At 45.1% G+C, this 19,826-nt stretch overlaps 1 protein-coding gene across 1 annotated transcript in view; it reads right to left on the bottom strand.

Moving 5' to 3' along the window:
* Window positions 1-18,283: 18,283 nt before the first annotated feature.
* The window catches only part of LOC138956189 (low-density lipoprotein receptor-related protein 5-like), a gene marked incomplete at its 5' end in the record, with an annotated part of 5,439 nt that continues 3,896 nt past the window's right edge, over window positions 18,284-19,826 (bottom strand). The window contains 1 exon segment of the mRNA XM_070327615.1: window positions 18,284-18,927. Coding sequence (XP_070183716.1) covers window positions 18,857-18,927 — 71 coding nt within the window.

Below are 19,826 nucleotides of genomic sequence, written 5' to 3'. Positions count from 1 at the left end.
TTTATTCTTGAAGCACCATGATTTATATCTCTATCCGCCCATTGTTCAGAAGTGAATACATGTATAACTATTTCTTAGATGTCTGGTTTCAACTGCACAGAGCTTTGGAGAGATTCAATTACTGTTCTTGTCATTTTCTTGCATGTTGTAAATAGAGATATCGCAGCTATTTGCATGGCGCGAATGTCGTGTAGCATGACGGTGTAAACATGTACTGTGATTCCGTAAAACATGTTTGCAAATAAAGGCAAATTTAAATGTCAATTTTTACGTTTTTGCAACGCATGAATGGTAATTCAAGCGTAGAATGATATAAAATTATCATTTTTTTAATCTTTGACAACACTGGTGAAGTGGCCTGGCGGTTAAGACATCGGCCCCGACATTTCGAGGCCCCGAGGCCTTGAGTTCGAATCCGTGCCAAGTCGTTTATTTTTTCTGCTCGATCCTTCTTGACAAATATGCTCAGCTCTGCGAGAGCAAACCGGATGTTACCACTGCAAAATTCATGCGTTGACTGAAGCTCTCAAGGTCATACACGCCGTTTAGGTGGGGTTTCGGGTAGTGTTTGCTGTACAGAATTCTGTACATGATTTTGTCCCAATTTTTCAACCTCGTAGCCCCAGAAAGTCATAAATAGACCACAGCTTTAACAGGGATCGTTAAGCTTATACAGCTCAGCTGTGAACTTATCACAGATCGCAACAACAGACTTCCAGATCTATAACACGATCATATGTGTTCTCTGTTTGCATGTCTGTCCAGTGTCCTGTCCCCCCATAAAGCATATCAACACTACCTGTCCCAAGATAGGCCAATTGGTTCTAAGAGGACGTTAAAACTAATTATCATCTTATCACAGAAAGCGCCTCGAATGGAGTATCAGGCTGATGCTTTTGTTGCGTAGTTTACGTCGCAGAAAGCCCTTTATTTGGAGTACCAGACTGATGCTTTTGTAACGAAGTGAACTTCACACAAAAACACGCTATATGGAGTAGTAGGATGATGCTTATGTAGCTTATGGTTACAGAAAGCCCTTTATTTGGAATGTCAGGCTGATGCTTCTGCAGCTTGGCTTACATCACTCACAGGAAAACGCTTTATATGGAGTATAAGGAAGATGCTTCTGGAGCTTACCTTACGTCGCAGAAAGCACTGTATTTTGAATGTCAGGCTGATGCTACTGTAGACTGGCTTACGTCACAAGAACACTATACGGAGCATTAGGGCGATGCTTATGTATACAGAGAGCACTTTACATGGAGTTCCAGCGTGATGCCTTACGTCAGAGAAAGCATTTCAAAAGTAGTACCGATCTGTATTTTTTGCAGCGTAGCTTAGAACATGTCACAGACACGCTTGAACGTGTCGCAAAAAGCACTTCAAAGGTTGCAACAGTCTGTTATGTCATGTAACGTAGCTTACAACATGTCACAGACACACTTGAACGTGTCGCAAAAAGCACTTCAAAGGTTGCAACAGTCTGTTATGTCATGTAACGTAGCTTACAACATTGCATAGAAACACTGGAAAGGTAGTTCAAATAGCTTAGAAGGCGTCACAGAAAGAACTTTGAAGGTTCTTCTTGAAGCGTGGCATGTAAGCATTTGAAAGGTCTCACAAGAAGCTTACAAAATGTGAGAGAAAGCCTTTTCAATGCGCCACCACTCTGACACTGCTGTGGTGTGTAGTCTCTGGCACTATGAATAAAACAGGTGAACGGTAAACTCCACCATATTTGTCTTAATAGCAGGTAAGCATCACGATGTCTGTCTTACACCAGGTAGACTCCACGATGCCTGTCCTATTGCAGGTGTCTTACCTAACTTCTCCACAAAAGCCAGAGAGAAATGAACGTGTCAACGTTTACATCTCATGATGATGATGATGATGATGCTGATGATGATGAACAGTGTGAATCGGTTCTTCTCCTATGGAAGCATGCACCAGTTACTTCTGCGTGTATTCTGCTAATGGAGCAACAAACGAGCGCTTGTCAACAACACTGCAACACAAAGCCCACCGCTCAACGCAACAACATGCAGCAACACAGCGTGTCTGCAGCGACAAACATCGAACGAACACCTGTTGAAATGTCGATGCAGTCGCTGTAGCCAGAACGAGCCTCCGTCGCCGACGCGACAACGCCAGAAGCAAACGACACTTAGTCAGCAAGGTGAAGAGGCATTGTCACTCGATCGTCATCCCGCCTCTTACCTGTCTTCATCGCACACAGCCTCGATGGTCGAAACTTCCTACCACGCTCAAAATAATCTTCACTTCCAACCCACAACGACTACAACAACGCTACCATCAGAGATAGCAGCGGCGACAATACAGTGCAGCGACAGTAGCAATGTGATTTTCCCGTTAATGGGGAAAAAAAGGGGGGGGGGAGAGGATTAAAGGGAAGTCACTCCGCTCCGCCCTTTACCGCTCGTGCAGTGCGCGTGCTACGAGTGACGTCACGAGACTACCAGCTTCAGGCGAGTGCTGAGGGAAGGAGGCGTCCATGGCACCGTGCTTCTTTCTGCCTTCGGGCGCAGGCGGCTTCGTAGCCATGACAACCGGAATCTCTTTTGGCGGGACTGGCATTGTGTCCGTGCGGAAGAAGAAAATGGTATATAACGTGAAGCCGGGCAAAAAACAACAGCATCAGCATTGTGTTGCTCTTGATCGAGATAAGACGTGAGAGATAAGACGTGAGAGATAAGACGTGAGAGATAAGACGTGAGAGATAAGACGTGAGGACTGAGATAAGAATTGAACGAACACAATATTCATGAAAACAAAAACATTAAAAAGAACGAGGCAAAGGTGTCTGTGTTGCATGCGATCGATTCGTTGTGATTAGATAAGAAGAGAGTAAACATATGAAGGCACATACACAACAACAACATAGTGCTGCTAACGATCGAGATAAGATTTGAGATTTACTTTACTTTCTTTGGTGTTTAACGTCGTTTTCAACCACGAAGGTTATATCGCGACGGGGGAAGGGGGGAGATGGGATAGAGCCACTTGTCGGTGTTCACAAAAGCACAAATCAAAAATTTGCTCCAGGGGCTTGCAACGTAGTACAATACCTTATTGGGAGAATGCAAGTTTCCAGTACAAAGGACTTAACATTATCTTACATACTGCTTGACTAAAATCTGTACAAAAATTGACTATATTCTACACAACAAACACTTAACAAGGGTAAAAGGAGAAACAGAATCCGTTAGTTGCCTCTTACGACATGCTGGGGAGCATCGGGTAAATTCTTTCTCGTCCCAACCAATATGGGACTTCCCCTAACCCGCGGGGGGTAAGATTTGAGATAAGAATTGGAAAAAAAACATACAACAAACAAGGAATAGAATTGTGTGTTGCATTCGATCGATTCATTGTGAATAGATTCGAAGGTAATAAGAATTAAAAGGCAACAACAACATTGTGTTGCACATGATCGAGCTTCGTTTGTAGATAAGCCAAGATGAGATCATTAGGAATGACAAAAAAAACCCACCAAGGCCACGATTATTGTGTTGCATGCGATTGATTCGCTATGAACATAAGTTACTGTATAACTAATGCATCTCCAGATATACTTGCCTCTGGCTGTCTTTCTGTGTAACTGTCTGTTTGTCTGCCTGTCTGTCTATCTGCGAGAGAGAGAGAGAGAGAGAGAGAGAGAGAGAGAGAGAGAGAGAGAGAGAGAGAGAGAGAGACAGAGAGACAGAGAGAGAGAGACACAGAGAGAGAGAGAGACAGAGAGGGAGAGAGACAGATACAGAGACAGAGACAGAGAGAGAGACAGAGTCGGAAAGAACATACGAATACCGAAACACAGACACAACAACACCATAGTGTTGCTCCTGATCGCGTGTGTCCAAAAGAGAAGACATGAGACGACTAGAAGCCGGATATCATTAAATACATATATCGAAGAAAAGACAACTTGATCTGGGATATCATCTGAAAGACTTTTCATGTAAAGTACGTTTCATGGAGATCGATCAAGTAGTCTGTTTTGTCGGAATCGCTCTACACACACACACACACACACACACACACACACACACACACACCAAGCACACACACACACACACACGCACAAGCACACACACATACACACACACACACACACACACGCACACACACATACTCACACACCACCATCACCACCACAGTCACAACCACCACAACAACCACCAAATAAAAAGAAACAATATTGCTCTTTTGCTCGGAAAAGTTCGGATATAGCATGTAAGATGTGTGCGTGCGTGCGCGTGTGTGTGTGTGTGTGTGTGTGTGCGTGTGTGTCACGGTGTGTGTGCGTGTGTGTGTGTCATATGTATGCATGCGTGCGTGCGTGCGTGCGTGCGTGCGTACGTGTGTATGTGTGTGTATGTCTGTGAGTGTGAGTGTATAGGTATGTTTGTGCGTGGGCTGTGCGTGCGTGCGTGTGTATGTGTGTATGTGCGTGCGTGCGTGTGTGTGTATGTGTGTGTGTTTGTGCGTGTGTGAGTGTCAGTGTATGGGTGTGTGTGTGCGTGTGTGTGTGTATGTTTGTGTGTGTCTCTGTGTGTGTGTGTGTGTGTGTGTGTGTGTGTGTGTGTGTGTGTGAGTGTGAGTGTCAAAACAACGTCATAGTTTACAAACAATCTATCTATCTATCTATCTATCTATCTATCTATCTATCTATATACATATAAATAAAAGAGAGTGTCTGTCTGTGTGTCTGTCTGTCTGTGGTCGCCATACCTCTGAGATGGCAAGAGGCAGGAACAAGATATTTTGCATGCACACTCCCTAGGTGCCGCAGATGTGCACCTGGGTTTTAGTTTCTCCAGACATTGTTTCCTTCCTCGGATAATGACCCTCCCCATCTATCAATACAGTCTACATAGTGCAAGGGAGGTAAGTCATGCTTTGTCACCCACGGCTAAGGGAGGTAACTCTCATCAAACCAGTATACCGTGTAATTCTCAAGGGTTACCCCCCGCCCGCTATCATCCCGCCCCCACCCCCCCCCCCCCCCCACACACACACTAACCCTGCCCCCTGCTGTGCAAGGCCAGTTCAGTGCCTGGTGATCACATGTAGCAAGCACATAATGCCAGTGATATTACAGACTCTCTATCGCTCCTATGAGGAGAAGAAATGAAGAAGAAAAAGTTAACCGGACAGTTCAGGAAATTTCTAGAAGCAAAGGGAGGTAACTCTTACTTTGTATACAGTGTGCATGCACACTCCCTAGGTGCCGCAGATGTGCACCTGGGTTTTAGTTTCTTGATTCATTGTTTCCTTTCTCAGATTATGGACCTCCCATTTATTGAATACAGCCTATATGGTGCAAGACCAGTTCAGTGCCTACTGTTCATCTGTAGCAAGCACATCATGCCAGTGATATTAGAGACTCGCTGTTGCTCCTATGAGGGGAAGAAATGAAGAATGAACAAGTCGCGTAAGGCGAAAATACAATATTTAGTCAAGTAGCTGCCATTTTTCAGCAAGACCGTATACTCGTAGCATCGTCAGTCCACCGCTCATGGCAAAGGCAGTGAAATTGACAAGAAGAGCGGGGTAGTAGTTGCGCTAAGAAGGATAGCACGCTTTTCTGTACCTCTCTTTGTTTTAACTTTCTGAGCGTGTTTTTAATCCAAACATATCATATCTATATGTTTTTGGAATCAGGAACCGACAAGGAATAAGATGAAAGTGTTTTTAAATTGATTTCGACAATTTAATTTTGATAATAATTTTTATATATTTAATTTTCAGAGCTTGTTTTTAATCCAAATATAACATATTTATATGTTTTTGGAATCAGCAAATGATGGAGAATAAGATAAACGTAAATTTGGATCGTTTTATAAATTGTTATGTTTTTTTACAATTTTCCGATTTTTAATGACCAAAGTCATTAATTAATTTTTAAGCCACCAAGCTGAAATGCAATACCGAACCCCGGGCTTCGTCGAAGATTACTTGACCAAAATTTCAACCAATTTGGTTGAAAAATGAGGGCGTGACAGTGCCGCCTCAACTTTCACGAAAAGCCGGATATGACGTCATCAAAGACATTTATCAAAAAAATGAAAAAAACGTATGGGGATAGCAATCCCAGGAACTCTCATGTCAAATTTCATAAAGATCGGTCCAGTAGTTTGGTCTGAATCGCTCTACACGCACGCACACACACACATACACACACACATACACACACACACACATACACCACGACCCTCGTTTCGATTCCCCCTCGATGTTAAAATATTTAGTCAAAACTTGACTAAATATAAAAATTAACTGGACAGTTCCGGAAATTTCTAGAAGGTAAGGGAGATAACTCTTTTTTGTCTGTAGCAAGCACATCATGCCAGTGATATTAGAGACTTGCTATTGCTCCTATGAGGGGAAGAAATGAAGAATGAAAAATTAACTGGACAGTTCCGGAAATTTCTAGAAGGTAAGGGAGATAACTCTTTTTTGTCTGTAGCAAGCACATCATGCCAGTGATATTAGAGACTTGCTATTGCTCCTATGAGGGGAAGAAATGAAGAATGAAAAATTAACTGGACAGTTCCGGAAATTTCTAGAAGGTAAGGGAGATAACTCTTTTTTGTCTGTAGCAAGCACATCATGCCAGTGATATTAGAGACTTGCTATTGCTCCTATGAGGGGAAGAAATGAAGAATGAAAAATTAACTGGACAGTTCCGGAAATTTCTAGAAGGTAAGGGAGATAACTCTTTTTTGTCTGTAGCAAGCACATCATGCCAGTAATATTAGAGACTTGCTATTGCTCCTATGAGGGGAAGAAATGAAGAATGAAAAATTAACTGGACAGTTCCGGAAATTTCTAGAAGGTAAGGGAGATAACTCTTTTTTGTCTGTAGCAAGCACATCATGCCAGTGATATTAGAGACTTGCTATTGCTCCTATGAGGGGAAGAAATGAAGAATGAAAAATTAACTGGACAGTTCCGGAAATTTCTAGAAGGTAAGGGAGATAACTCTTTTTTGTCTGTAGCAAGCACATCATGCCAGTGATATTAGAGACTTGCTATTGCTCCTATGAGAGGAAGAAATGAAGAATGAAAAATTAACTGGACAGTTCCGGAAATTTCTAGAAGGTAAGGGAGATAACTCTTTTTTGTCTGTGGTCGCCATACCTCTGAGATGGCAAGAGGCAGGAACAAGATAGTGTGCACGTACACTCCCTAGGTGCCGCAGATGTGCACCTGGGTTTTAGTTTCTTGATTCATTGTTTCCTTTCTCAGATTATGGACCTCCCATTTATTGAATACAGCCTATATGGTGCAAGACCAGTTCAGTGCCTACTGTTCACCTGTAGCAAGCACATCATGCCAGTGATATTAGAGACTCACTATAATTGCTCCTATGAGGGGAAGAAATGAAGAATGAAAAATTAACTGGACCGTTCCGGAAATTTCTAGAAGGTAAGGGAGATAACTCTTTTTTGTCTGTGGTCGCCATACCTCTGAGATGGCAAGAGGCAGGAACAAGATAGTACATCATGCCAGTGATATTAGAGACTCGCTATTGCTCCTATGAGGGGAAGAAATGAAGAAAGAAAAATTAACTGGACAGTTCCGGAAATTTCTAGAAGGTAAGGGAGATAACTCTTTTTTTGTATCCAAACAAAGGAGGTAAAGCTAATGATAATGGGATAGCGAGCGTCTTAAATTGCTACAGGGCTCCGCTTACTCCCGGGCGAAGCCGGGCTTAACTGCTAGTACATATAATAAAAGAGAGTGTCTGTCTGTCTGTCTGTGGTCGCCATACCTCTGAGATGGCAAGAGGCAGGAACAAGATAGTGTGCACGTACACTCCCTAGGTGCCGCAGATGTGCACCTGGGTTTTAGTTTCTTGATTCATTGTTTCCTTTCTCAGATTATGGAACTCCCATTTATTGAATACAGCCTATATGGTGCAAGACCAGTTCAGTGCCTACTGTTCACCTGTAGCAAGCACATCATGCCAGTGATATTAGAGACTTGCTATTGCTCCTATGAGGGGAAGAAATGAAGAATGAAAAATTAACTGGACAGTTCCGGAAATTTCTAGAAGGTAAGGGAGATAACTCTTTTTTGTCTGTGGTCGCCATACCTCTGAGATGGCAAGAGGCAGGAACAAGATAGTGTGCACGTACACTCCCTAGGTGCCGCAGATGTGCACCTGGGTTTTAGTTTCTTGATTCATTGTTTCCTTTCTCAGATTATGGACCTCCCATTTATTGAAGACCAGTTCAGTGCCTACTGTTCACCTGTAGCAAGCACATCATGCCAGTGATATTAGAGACTTGCTATTGCTCCTATGAGGGGAAGAAATGAAGAATGAAAAATTAACTGGACAGTTCCGGAAATTTCTAGAAGGTAAGGGAGATAACTGTTCACCTGTAGCAAGCACATCATGCCAGTGATATTAGAGACTTGCTATTGCTCCTATGAGGGGAAGAAATGAAGAATGAAAAATTAACTGGACAGTTCCGGAAATTTCTAGAAGGTAAGGGAGATAACTCTTTTTTGTCTGTGGTCGCCATACCTCTGAGATGGCAAGAGGCAGGAACAAGATAGTGTGCACGTACACTCCCTAGGTGCCGCAGATGTGCACCTGGGTTTTAGTTTCTTGATTCATTGTTTCCTTTCTCAGATTATGGACCTCCCATTTATTGAATACAGCCTATATGGTGCAAGACCAGTTCAGTGCCTACTGTTCACCTGTAGCAAGCACATCATGCCAGTGATATTAGAGACTCGCTATTGCTCCTATGAGGGGAAGAAATGAAGAAAGAAAAATTAACTGGACAGTTCCGGAAATTTCTAGAAGGTAAGGGAGATAACTCTTTTTTTGTATCCAAACAAAGGAGGTAAAGCTAATGATAATGGGATAGCGAGCATCTTAAATTGCTACAGGGCTCCGCTTACTCCCGGGCGAAGCCGGGCTTAACTGCTAGTACATATAATAAAAGAGAGTGTCTGTCTGTCTGTCTGTCTGTGGTCGCCATACCTCTGAGATGGCAAGAGGCAGGAACAAGATAGTGTGCACGTACACTCCCTAGGTGCCGCAGATGTGCACCTGGGTTTTAGTTTCTTGATTCATTGTTTCCTTTCTCAGATTATGGACCTCCCATTTATTGAATACAGCCTATATGGTGCAACACCAGTTCAGTGCCTACTGTTCACCTGTAGCAAGCACATCATGCCAGTGATATTAGAGACTCGCTGTTGCTCCTATGAGGGGAAGAAATGAAGAATGAAAAATTAACTGGACAGTTCCGGAAATTTCTAGAAGGTAAGGGAGATAACTCTTTTTTGTCTGTGGTCGCCATACCTCTGAGATGGCAAGAGGCAGGAACAAGATAGTGTGCACGTACACTCCTTAGGTGCCGCAGATGTGCACCTGGGTTTTAGTTTCTTGATTCATTGTTTCCTTTCTCAGATTATGGACCTCCCATTTATTGAATACAGCCTATATGGTGCAACACCAGTTCAGTGCCTACTGTTCACCTGTAGCAAGCACATCATGCCAGTGATATTAGAGACTCGCTATTGCTCCTATGAGGGGAAGAAATAAATAACGAAAAATTAACTGGACAGTTCCGGAAATTTCTAGAAGGTAAGGGAGATAACTGTTCACCTGTAGCAAGCACATCATGCCAGTGATATTAGAGACTTGCTATTGCTCCTATGAGGGGAAGAAATGAAGAATGAAAAATTAACTGGACAGTTCCGGAAATTTCTAGAAGGTAAGGGAGATAACTCTTTTTTGTCTGTGGTCGCCATACCTCTGAGATGGCAAGAGGCAGGAACAAGATAGTGTGCACGTACACTCCCTAGGTGCCGCAGATGTGCACCTGGGTTTTAGTTTCTTGATTCATTGTTTCCTTTCTCAGATTATGGACCTCCCATTTATTGAATACAGCCTATATGGTGCAAGACCAGTTCAGTGCCTACTGTTCACCTGTAGCAAGCACATCATGCCAGTGATATTAGAGACTCGCTATTGCTCCTATGAGGGGAAGAAATGAAGAATGAAAAATTAACTGGACAGTTCCGGAAATTTCTAGAAGGTAAGGGAGATAACTCTTTTTTGTCTGTGGTCGCCATACCTCTGAGATGGCAAGAGGCAGGAACAAGATAGTGTGCACGTACACTCCCTAGGTGCCGCAGATGTGCACCTGGGTTTTAGTTTCTTGATTCATTGTTTCCTTTCTCAGATTATGGACCTCCCATTTGTGAATACAGCCTATATGGTGCAAGACCAGTTCAGTGCCTACTGTTCACCTGTAGCAAGCACATCATGCCAGTGATATTAGAGACTCGCTATTGCTCCTATGAGGGGAAGAAATGAAGAAAGAAAAATTAACTGGACAGTTCCGGAAATTTCTAGAAGGTAAGGGAGATAACTCTTTTTTTGTATCCAAACAAAGGAGGTAAAGCTAATGATAATGGGATAGCGAGCGTCTTAAATTGCTACAGGGCTCCGCTTACTCCCGGGCGAAGCCGGGCTTAACTGCTAGTGAAGGAATAAAGCAGTCAAATTAAGGGAGAAAACCCCATTAACTCAAGTGACGCAAAACATACGGGTTATTCCCCTTCTGAGTTTAGCCTGCTCCTCTCTTTGGGGGTAAAAAAACCCAATCAGTAGAGAATATGTTAGGACATCTACAAGAAATATGTATGTTCCTTTATAAATCCCCTACAACGATGATGATGCAAAAGTTAACACACACGCACGCACGTACGCACGCCCCCCCCCCCACACACACACACATACATACACACACATACACACACATACACACACACACACACACACACACACACACACGCACACACACACACGCACACTCTCTCTCTCTCTCTCTCTCTCTCTCTCTCTCTCTCTCTCTCTCTCTCTCTCTCTCTCTCTCTCTCTCTCTCTCTCTTAATATAGTTTCGATAATGTGTGGGAGAATGGAGTCGAAAATTAATCGGCCTTCCTCTCCACTTTTAAGCGGTAATTAATTGAAGAAGAGTGATTAATCAAAATTCAGATTTAAAAATTACCGATTGTTTCAAAAGTCGTTTAAAGTGGAACAATATGTGAACAATATCACAATCAAAAACGTTAGAGATGTGATGGTACGATTTTGTTTTATCATTAACGAATTGAAAAAAAATAAGAGGTCTTAATCACAAAGGTTAGAAAGTAAAAACTGTCTTTTTTGTCTGAGCAATAACGAGTACGAAAAATATGTTGTTTTTTTTAATGTCATTCATATTAGACGATATCAGAAAGAAGAGTAACAATTTGACGGGAGGACATGATATTGAGATCCTCTTTAGAAGCCCTACCGTAGTACAGATAAGAAACGTCGCAATGCACATTTTGTATTCACTCAGGAAGCGTGAAGAACGCTTGGAAGGATTTTGGGCTGGCTGTACACTAGATGTTATACCCCCATTCCACACATCCGTTCTAGGCCCCGTTCCCGTAGCGACCAAGGAACGGTACGGGAATGGGAGGGATCGGGAGGGCACCTTAATGGAACGCCAATGGACGTTAACGGAACTCATTTGAACGGTAGGAACGGTTGAGACGGGTGAGTTCGGGCTGCATGTTGAAAATGTTAGCCATTCCCTGCCCGTTCCAAATGAACCGTAATGGAACCTTAACACAGCAGCAACGGAACTCATGGATCGTTGATTGAACTTAAGGCAATGGTAACGCAACGCTAGCGCTCTCATACACTGAGTTGTCATACCAGCATTCCGCACATCCGTTCTAGCTTCCGTTCCAAGCCGTCCTCAAAACGGCTGCCAGTACAGTCAGACGCTGCTCAAAGATGAAAATTAAATCGAAAATTTTATAAGTAAATTTTGATTTGATTAATATACTTACCCGACTCACATTTAGCATTAACTTCAGATTAATAGCTTGGACACTGAACTACGCTTCACCCCTAAAGGGGAAGCAACCCCTTAAAAAAGAACGGCCTTGACCCAAACCAAGTTAACAAGAGTCAAGGTCATACCGCTCTCGCGACCTATCACGCGAGACCCACCCGGCGCCATGTTAGAACGTCACTCCTACTGAAATGATCTGTTCTTTTTTATGGAAACCCTAAGCGGGGTAGGCGGGAGGGTATTAACGATGTGAGTCGGGTAAGTATATTAATCAAATCAAAATTTACTTATAAAATTTTCGATTAAATTACATATCTTAACCCGACTCACATTTAGCAGATTGCTAATGTAGGTGGCGGGTACTTACTCTATGATCTTGGAAGAACCTGTCCTGCGGCTACCACAGCCGGTAAGGAGTTGGTCCCATCTTGCCGCGTACTTGCAATGTCACGCAAGTAAAAATTTATGAAGACGTCTTCAGACGCCCAATACGCAGAGTCAAGTACTTCAGACAGCCTTCCTGACTGTAGTACGGCCAAAGACGAGGCCCAGGCTCTCGCCTCATGAGTACGTGCAGACGACATGGGGAGAACGGACTGCCCCCCCCCCTTTTCCTTTCTGCCACCACTCATATGCTTGTTTTATGAGTGTGGCGATCCACCTAGCCAAAGTCACCCGTGACAGGTCCCTGTTCCGAGCAGTATTGAGTGAGATAAACAGAAGTCTCTGTTCCTTAGCTCTTAACGGAGCAGTCCTAGACAAATAGCTGCTAAGTGTTCGCACTGGACAATTTGTCATGTCAGGGTCACCTGGTGCTAGTATAGTGGACAAAGACGGAATCCTGATAACGGGAGCAGGATGGTGAGGTTTTTGATTTTTTGCTAAGAAATCGGGTCTAAAACGAAGTGAGATAGAACCATCACTCTCAACAGAGATGTCTTTTGGAAGGCCTGAGAGCGCGTGTACTTCGCTGCTCCGTCTAGCTGTAGCCAGTAAAGTGAGCAGAAGAGCTTTACGTGTAAGATTATGGAGACTTGCCAAATGTAAAGGTTCAAAATCCGAAGATCTCAAGAAGTTCAAAACTAAAAACAGATCCCAGGCTGGGACTGGAGTCTTTGTCTTAACAAAATCCAATGCAGCGCCTCTTAACACGCTTGCAATAACCCCACCCAGGGAAATAGTGCGACCTAATTGCTTTAAGGTGGACGAAATCGCTGATCTCCTGACCTTAAGAGATGATGGGGATTTGCCTTGGGAGGCCAACCAAGACAAATGATTAGCTACCTGCATTGACCGAGGGGATGTAGCTTCGACCCATTATCTGCGCACCATGCTACCCATGCAGACCAGTGTGATGTGTAAACAGAACTAGTAGACTGTCTGTGAGCCTTTTGAACCAGATCCAAAGTCCCCTCGGAAGCACCTGAGCGACGCAAAGATTTTCTCACAGTCTCCACGCGTGAAGCCGCAGAGCCTGCGGATTCTCGTGAAGAACGCCCGTGCGTGGTTGTAGCAGATCTCCCCTCTCTAGGTTTAGCGGAATAGGAGGACCTACTGTGAGACGAAGCAGGTCCGGAAACCAATGTTGGCTTGTCCACATTGGAGCCACCAGAATGAGAGACGGGCGTTCCATCTCGGCCTTTCTGAGTACCCTGCCCAGCAGTTGAAACGGAGGGAAGGCGTACGCCGTGAGATCCGACCAGTTGATCTCCAGAGCGTTTGTCTTCCAAGCTTCCGGATCGGGAAACGGGGAGACAAATACCGGTAGTCTCCGGGAAAACCTCGTAGCGAACAGATCGACTACAGGCTTTTCGACCTGAACCCACAATCTCTGAAGTGCATGGTGGGTGATCGTCCACTCCGTGTGCAACACACTGGACGAACGGCTGAGAGCATCGGCTAGAACGTTGAGCCGACCTGGCAAGAACTTCGCCGACAGAGTGATCCGATGTTGGGCACACCACCGCAGAATCTGACAAGTTCTGACTGAGAGTGTTTGTGACCGTGAACCGCCCTGCTTGTTCACATAAGCCGCTACCGTGGTGTTGTCGGTATGTAGCCGAACATGCTTTCCGACAACGGCAGGGAAGAAGCTCCGAAGCCCCAAAAAGGCTGCCTCTAACTCCAACACATTTATGTGAGACTGGGCTTGACTCTCGGGCCAAGTCCCCGAGGCCGTGAGCTGTGCAAGATGAGCACCCCAGCCTGCCTGAGACGCATCTGTGAACATGTCGACCTCCGGAGGAGGAAGCACAATCGGAACTCCCAGAAACAAGTCTGCTTGCAACCACTGATTTGTGGTCTGTCGAATCCAGCTGTGAATCTGAACAGAGACATCCCAGCCCTGGTAAGCCGGATTCCACTCCGAGCTGAGTGCAGCCTGAAACGGCCTCTTGCAAACTCTCCCCAGCGGAATGAGAGTGGCCATAGATTCCATCTGACCTAGGGCCGACGCCAAGACCCTGGCCTTGGCCTGCTTCTGTGACCTGAGGGACCTGAGAAGGTCTTGGAGCTTGTTGACTCTTCTCAGGGAGGGACGGACTGACCATGCCACCGTATCGAATGTCATCCCTAGGTACGTGAAGTTTTGAGACGGTATCAGCTCTGATTTGCTCTGGTTGATCTGAAAACCTAGATCGTTTGCCTGATCCAACACTGCCTGCGTGTGAAGACTGCAAGACTGCTGGCTCTGATTTAGGACGAGCCAATCGTCTAAATATGCACGCAGACGAATGCCTTTTTGCCTGACCAGGGAACAAAGTTGTCGTGTCACCATTGTGAAGACCCAAGGGGCCAGAGACAAGCCGAAGGGGAGAGCCCTGAACTGATAGATCTCTGTTGCCCATCGAAATCTGAGCCACTTTCGATCTGACGGATGCATGAGTATATGAAAATACGCATCCGTCAGATCGATTGATGTTGCCCAATCCCCTGGTCTGAGTGCCTCCCGAACGGAAAAGGGAGTCTCCATGGTAAACCGAATCTCCCGGAGGAATTTGTTCAATGGGGACAGGTCTAAGACTGGACGCCACCCTCCCGAACTCTTTGGGACTACGAATATCCTCCCGTAAAAACCCGGGGAGTTGTGGTCTGAAACAACTTCCACTGCTTCCTTTTGAAGAAGAGCAGCGATTTCCGACTGAATTGTGGCCTTTGCCTCTGGTTTTGCCGGAAACTTGAATGCAGGAGGTGTTCTGGTAAGAGGCGCTTTCTGCTCTTTCCAGAGCAGCCTGAACCCCGAACGTACTATCCCCACAATCCACTGACTGTTTACATGCTGTAACCAGTAGTGAAGGGCCCGGGAGGGGCCGCCCGCCACCAAAAGGGTGGGGGCTGTGGGGATGAGTAGCTCGGGGCCTCGTCATTGGGGGTTAGGTTTTCGACCCGACCCCCTAGCATTGCCGAAAGACGGCTTCTTCTTGGGGTAAGGAGCGCCCCTGCCTCTACCCCTAAAAGAGGACTGTGAATGCTGAGAGCCGCGTCCCCGATTAGCAGAAGAGAAAGACGCTTTAGGTGGACCCTGCTGTTTGGCCTGAGGCTTAGCGAGACCATGTTGGGCAAGCTTTGCGATCGCTAAATCCCTAGCGTTTTGTGTTTGTTTGTCAAGCGCGTCAAGTGAAGGTTGACCGAGCAAAGACCCCTCTGTGAAAGGAGAGACCTTGAGCAAGTCCAAAGTAGACTTGTCTTGAATTCTAGAGCCAGACAAGAAAGCGTCTCTGCGCGTGAAAACCGCATGTGCGTACAACCGTGCCGCGACTGACATTTGTTCGGCTGAAACCTTAGCCAAAGAGGCCAGGAGTATGGGAACGTCTTTCACGCTAGCGTCGTTTCGAAATTCGAAAGGATCCAACGACACCGCGATCGACCGAGAAAGAGATCTAAGAAGTGTCTCTGAAAGAGACGCAAGTTCCAACGAGTATCTTCCCGTCTCCTCCAAACCAATCAATGCACCTTCGGAGTAAGTGCAAGGTTTGTCAAAACGATAGACATCCTCTCTGAGGTTCGCCAACTCCGGAGTGACCGGAAGCGGTGCACTCGGCAAAGCGTAAGTCTCAATAAGGCTGTGGTGACGACGGGAGAGAGTAAACTTGCGTGCATGAAACGAAGTGCTCGCCTTCCGTAACTGGCCTGAGGCAAGCCATGGCTGAGCAGCATCAGGCGCCTGACCGTGTGCAGTCAGTAAAGGCACAGTATCCACAGGCAAGCTATTCTCAGAACCCGAAGTTCTAGCCAGCACCTTGGAAAGTTCGTAAGCAACAGAAGGAGACTCGCTAAAACGATATCCCTGAACTTCCGTTAAGGCAGGGCGGAAATCACCCACCGCTGAGGGTGGTGGTGCCGCAAAGCTCGTCGTAGCTGTCACCCCTTCAGCGAAGTACTTGGCAGACACCTGAGCTGCAGTAACCATAGCTGGTTTAAGTTTGAGTGACAACTTGACATCGACTTCCTCCTCAGACAGTGAGTGAGAATCATCGAACTCCGAATCTGCTGTGGCTGGACCGTGAAAATCACTGTGACTAGCTGCGTCACTAAAACGATCCACCACAGGCGAGGCTGATTGCAAAACGGAAGAACCGTGCAAAGCCTGCCCGAAAGCAGCATCCTGCCCAGAGGGAGGAAGTTGAGACTTGTTTACATTCACCGGAGACATACCAGTCTGCCTGTGAGTAACACTGTCTCGTTGTCCGGTGTCGACCCCCCGTGAGTTCCGCTTGCTAAGAGCGATAGCCTCTGGGAAAGTCGAACTTTCACCCCCCGGCCGTGGCGGGGGGGCTACTAGTTCCGGCCCAACTTGTTGTCCGGTGTCGACCCCCCGAGTTCCGCTTGCTAAGAGCGATAGCCTCCGGGGAGTCGTACTTTCACCCCCCGGCCGTGGCGGGGGGGCTACTAGTTCCGGCCTAACATGAACACTTTCACCAGAGAACCTGGCTACCGGTGAACTTGACAAACCTGAAGAGCGTGAAACCGCCCCTTGAACGAAGTAATCACCCTGCTCTGCGTGCACGTCGGCCGACGTGATAGTGCATGAAGGCGGAACCTTAGCGTAAGCCAGCGAAGCCACTCCGCCCACTCCCGCTGGGAGCGAGTGCAACTCCTTACGAGTAGCATGCAAATCAGCTGCAAACTGCTGTTGTTGTGCAAACATGTTATTCATATTGACAGAAAACTTCTCAAAAAGGGAGGAAAAATCATCTTTCGCACGAGTCTTGTCTTTACCACTACGTCTCTTCTTGGCTGAAGGAGCCTTACTTTTAGCTTCTTTCAGTACAGGCATGACTGGGCTATCGGGGTCCGAAATATTAACGGACATGGTAGTTTGCGAAACTGGATCATGAACCGAGACGGTAGTACTTTTGCCTGTCTCTTTATGTGTGACCTTACTAGGCGAACACTCAGCAGCCATTTGCCTAGTCTGAGGCTTCTTTCTCTCTTTGTCAGCCATGCTGACGAAAACAAACAGTCTAAGAAACGTAAACACGAAACAGACTGCAAAACGGAGAAAGACACAAACAAACAGGAGCCGAACAAATTAGAAAGAGCTCACCCAATCTTGCTTAGGCAGGGACCTGTAGAACGGGGTGAAAAAACTGCTTGAAAAACAGTAGTAGGCTGAAAGCCTTTAGCGTAGCTGTGAAAACACGTCCGAGCTGATCGGAGGCTGAAGTAGGAGTGACGTTCTAACATGGCGCCGGGTGGGTCTCGCGTGATAGGTCGCGAGAGCGGTATGACCTTGACTCTTGTTAACTTGGTTTGGGTCAAGGCCGTTCTTTTTTAAGGGGTTGCTTCCCCTTTAGGGGTGAAGCGTAGTTCAGTGTCCAAGCTATTAATCTGAAGTTAATGCTAAATGTGAGTCGGGTTAAGATATGTAATTTAAACGGAGTTATACAAGCATTTACATCTACATTCATAGTCAACAACGCTTAATTAAAAGCATACACCATCAAACATACATTACAAAAGATTCTTCCACTAACTAAGTAATTAAAACATGAATAAAATAGGTAGTAAAAAACAAGGAAATACCAGCTGAATACCCTTAATCAAAGAGAACATGTTATCAACAATGCTGAAAACAGTCCTAGATGTTTATATACATTATCACTAAAACAACAAATACACTACATGTAGCCTACTGATGGACTGAGAAAACAAAATCAGGGGTTGTATTTCTTGAAGAGGTGCGTTTTACAAAACCCACAGTATTACAAAAAATGTTTAATAAGCATAAAACGAGAACTATACCGAAACAACCGATTATTCACAGCTGTATTGTTTTGTGTATGTACGCAAAGTATATAAACACGGGCATGATTGTTAGCTGCAGCTGTGAAGATACCCCCCCCCCCCTCCCCCCCCCTCTCCGCCCAAATGAAAAAAATAAATACAAAAAAGAGCAACACAACCATCACTCAAGAAACCAGCTTGAAACACATGAACATGATGAAACGGAACGTTTATTACAACCATCATAGAGACCACTACAACTAAGCCATGGAAAGCCATATAAATCTAAACACCAAAAAAACGCATTACAACCAAAGAGCCAGTTATAATTGTCGCTAAATGCAAGGAATGTATATAAGAAAAACCATCACCACAATGTCAATTTAAAAGCTCATAAAGTGTACAAGAAAAAGACGACGATGAGAAGAAGAAGAAGAAAGAAGAAGAAGAAGAAGAAGAAGAAGAAGAAGAAGAAGAAGAAGAAGAAGAAGTACAAAAACAACTACAACAACAACAACTACAACTACAACTACAACAACAACAACAACAGCAACAACAACTACAACAAAAACATTTACAATAACAACAACAACAACTACAAGCAGCCCTTCAGATACACGACTGTGACGCAGTTACAGCTCCTACTCTGCCAGAAATGTACTTTTGAGTTACAAATTGGCAGAATTTCTGAATCCGACAGGTGAGCTGATTTTGAGAATCAAGGACTTGGTTACTCTCTGCGGGAATGTTCCGGGACAACAGAGATAGGATGAATATAACCGTCGTTGTGATGTGGAGAATCTGAAAGTAAAATAAAAATCTGTGTTACGGTGCGAATCATTGTCACCAAGACAGTCAGACAAAAGTGTCACGATCTAGTGACATGGATTGAGAAAGGAACACTCTGTGGGGTGCCTTTCTCAAATTGTGATGGAAAGCGCCTGTGCTTTTGGGCAACGGGCTGTGTTTAGCTGACAGAGCATAGCTGAGCACGGGGATTTCGTTTTGCCCGGGTTCCACGTGGGTGATTTTTGCTGTCTGGGCAAAATCGACTGGGACTGAACTGGATGCGTGACACGTGGAGTCACGTGATGATTTCAAGGTTGTTTGAGAGAGACATGAAACGACACACTTGAACATCAGCAGCAAGAGAGGAGGGTCGGTGTCTTCTTCCTAAGAGTTTGATGGTTTTCAACACGTTAGATACATCACTTTATATCAACGTGCCGTTCTGCTTGCACAGTAGGGCTTATAGGAACTTCAAGAAGAGACCACCTTTCGCTGTTTACATGTTGGCTGACGACGAGGCGTCAGGTTTCTTGGCTGAGCGGGAGAGAAATTCCAACGCATAAAGTAAATTCAGCACAGGAGGGGGTGTGGCAGGAAATTCGTCGACGGACGGAAGCCATACAAAGGAAGCGGATTCGCTTAAAGGAGAGCTACTTACATTAGGCTGTTGAGGTAATAAATAATTATTTAACGCTGTTGACGAGTCTATGTTTGTGGAATGAAATACTCTCTGTTGTTCTTTCTAGGTTAGCGCATAATTGGCTCTTTGTTGACGCTAAAATAATAATCTGTATATGGTTTTTGCAGATATGGAGAGAAGGAAGGAAAATAGCTGATTTGTTGTTTTAAAAGTTCGTTTGTGCAGGCCCACGTGCTCTATGCAATATAGAAGGGTGACATGTTTAAAGGTG

The sequence above is a fragment of the Littorina saxatilis genome, unplaced genomic scaffold (genome assembly GCF_037325665.1).
Source record: "Littorina saxatilis isolate snail1 unplaced genomic scaffold, US_GU_Lsax_2.0 scaffold_320, whole genome shotgun sequence".
Classification (NCBI taxonomy): domain Eukaryota; kingdom Metazoa; phylum Mollusca; class Gastropoda; order Littorinimorpha; family Littorinidae; genus Littorina; species Littorina saxatilis.
The sequence above is the reverse complement of the archived record's forward strand: the minus strand, read 5'-3'. Positions and strand labels throughout refer to the sequence as shown.